Source organism: Myotis brandtii, unplaced genomic scaffold, assembly GCF_000412655.1.
Source record: "Myotis brandtii unplaced genomic scaffold, ASM41265v1 scaffold97, whole genome shotgun sequence".
NCBI classification, from domain to species: domain Eukaryota; kingdom Metazoa; phylum Chordata; class Mammalia; order Chiroptera; family Vespertilionidae; genus Myotis; species Myotis brandtii.
Genome location: NW_005372020.1, coordinates 927369 through 929504, shown reverse-complemented (window position 1 = coordinate 929504; position 2136 = coordinate 927369). Strand labels below are relative to the sequence as shown.

General features: G+C 62.1%; 1 protein-coding gene across 1 annotated transcript in view; it reads right to left on the bottom strand.

The window, feature by feature from the left end:
* Positions 1–630: 630 nt before the first annotated feature.
* Positions 631–2136, bottom strand: part of NCOR2 (nuclear receptor corepressor 2) — a 172730-nt gene continuing 171224 nt past the window's right edge. The window contains 1 exon segment of the mRNA XM_014533346.1: positions 631–759. Coding sequence (XP_014388832.1) covers positions 631–759 — 129 coding nt within the window.

Sequence of the window (2136 nt, the reverse complement as noted above, 5' to 3'; positions counted from 1 at the left end):
GGCCCCAAACACACCCCTTCTGGCTCCCCCCTCACTGCAGGGCCGCAGCCCCCGGCTCCCGAGACCGGACGAGAGGGCTGCCCGCCTGCCTGCCCGCCGGCTCTGCTGCTTGTGGAAATCTCGGCCTTTCCTCCGCTGACAGTTGCAGGCCACCTGGCCCTGGGAGGGGCAGCAGCTTTGAACCGGTGCTTTCAGTCCAAGGGCAGCCCGGGCCTGCGCTTCTGACCCGCAGAGGTCAGAGGTCATGGTCACCGAGGTACTTGTGTGGGCCGCTAGCTGGGTGTTTGACATCTTAGTGCAGTCACGTCTCTGCAGCGAGATTCCACAGGGGAAGTGGCATCTTCCAGAACCCAGGGGGCGTGGCCATCAGGGTGGGCCTGGTGGGTGTGAAAGGCATGAGCAGCCAGGTTAGAGCCCGGAGCACAGAATGCGAGGGGGTTCCCCAAACTAGAAAACCATGACTCATCCTGTTTGACGGCAACAGCTTCAAGGTCAAAATTGATGCCAAAAAGTTCCAGGTGAAAGAAACATCACGTTTTCAAATCGAGTTGAGATGCCCTTCAGCTGTGCGCCCTGCCCGGCACACCCACCCCGACTTCCTTCCGCGGCCTCGGTGCACGGTGCCACTGATCACTCCGTGTGGTAAGAGGGGTCATCTCGCCGCAGCCGGTCCCCAGGACCGCCGAGCAGGGACGCCAGGAAGCCGGCTCGCTCCCGGGGGCCGGGGCATTCGGGGAGCAGGTGGACCTTTAGGTGCTCCTGTTCCGGGAGGACCGGCCCCCACTTTGTCCCAGGATACGATAACCAGCCCCCCACCCATTTCAGGGCAAGTGGCCCGAGGGCTGAGGAAGGCCCGTCTTGTTTTTCTCCAGAACATTCTCAGGTCAGTTCTGTTTGGGCAGCAGATGTCTGTCTCATGCTCCCCCTGGGTGACACGGAGACGGTGTAAATCCACCCACTGGAGGCTTCTCTGTCCCCAGGAGCGCGCGCTCTCTCTCTCTCTCTCTCTCTCTCTCTTTAAATGGACTTTTTAGAGAGAGAGGAAGGGAGAGAGGGGAGAGGGAGAGAGAGAAACACTGATGTGTTGTTCCACTTATTCGTGCATTCATTGGTTGCTTCTGGTATCGAACCGGCAACCTTGGTGTTTGGGGACGACTCTCTGACCCTCCGAGCCCCCGGCCTCTTAGGAAGCCCCCCTCCGGCTGGTCCTGGAGGGCACCTTCCTGCCTGCGCTCCCGGAAGCTCACGGCGCGCCGCGCAGGCCTCACCCAAGAACGACCCCTTCTCAGAGCCGCCGGCCCTGAACGCGAGCCCTGACCTGTCCCTCCCGTTATCAGTGGAGTTTCTTTTCCTCCATTAATCTCACAGCGTTGGCTTCCTGGTGTGTTCACCCCTGATCCCACGGGCCGGAGCCGGGCAGGGCTGGGGCGCGGGGGACGGAGACGGTGTAAATCCACCCACTGGAGGCTTCTCTGTCCCCAGGAGCACTCGCGCTCTCTCTCTCTCTCTCTTTAAATGGACTTTTTAGAGAGAGAGGAAGGGAGAGAGGGGGGGAGGGAGAGAGAGAAACACTGATGTGTTGTTCCACTTATTCGTGCATTCATTGGTTGCTTCTGGTATCGAACCGGCAACCTTGGTGTTTGGGGACGACGCTCTGACCCTCCGAGCTGCCGGCCCTGAACGCGAGCCCTGACCTGTCCCTCCGATTATCAGTGGAGTTTCTTTTCCTCCATTAATCTCACAGCGTTGGCTTCCTGGTGTGTTCGTTCACCCCTGATCCCACGGGCCGGAGCCGGGCAGGGCTGGGGTGCGGGGAGCTCAGTGAGCAGAGCCTGGGGAGGTGGGGGAGCAGGAAGATGAGAGGGTCCGGGAGAGGCTTCCAGTCACCCCCTCCCCGTCCCACTTCCACCCCAAGGCCGGACACAGGCCAGGCCGCCCCGCACGTGAACACCGGCGCCTCTGGCACCGGCGGTTAGAGCCCCCGCCTCCCCGCTGCGCTCGCAGGTCCCCGATCGGCCGTTTCTAAAGGTCCTTTCATTCGCTCCGCGAGAAGGAGGAACCGGAGGGGCCCCATCAAACGTGCTCACTCCCCGCCTACGCCTACCGCTCGGGACGCCTGGGCCCCCGCCGCCCTGG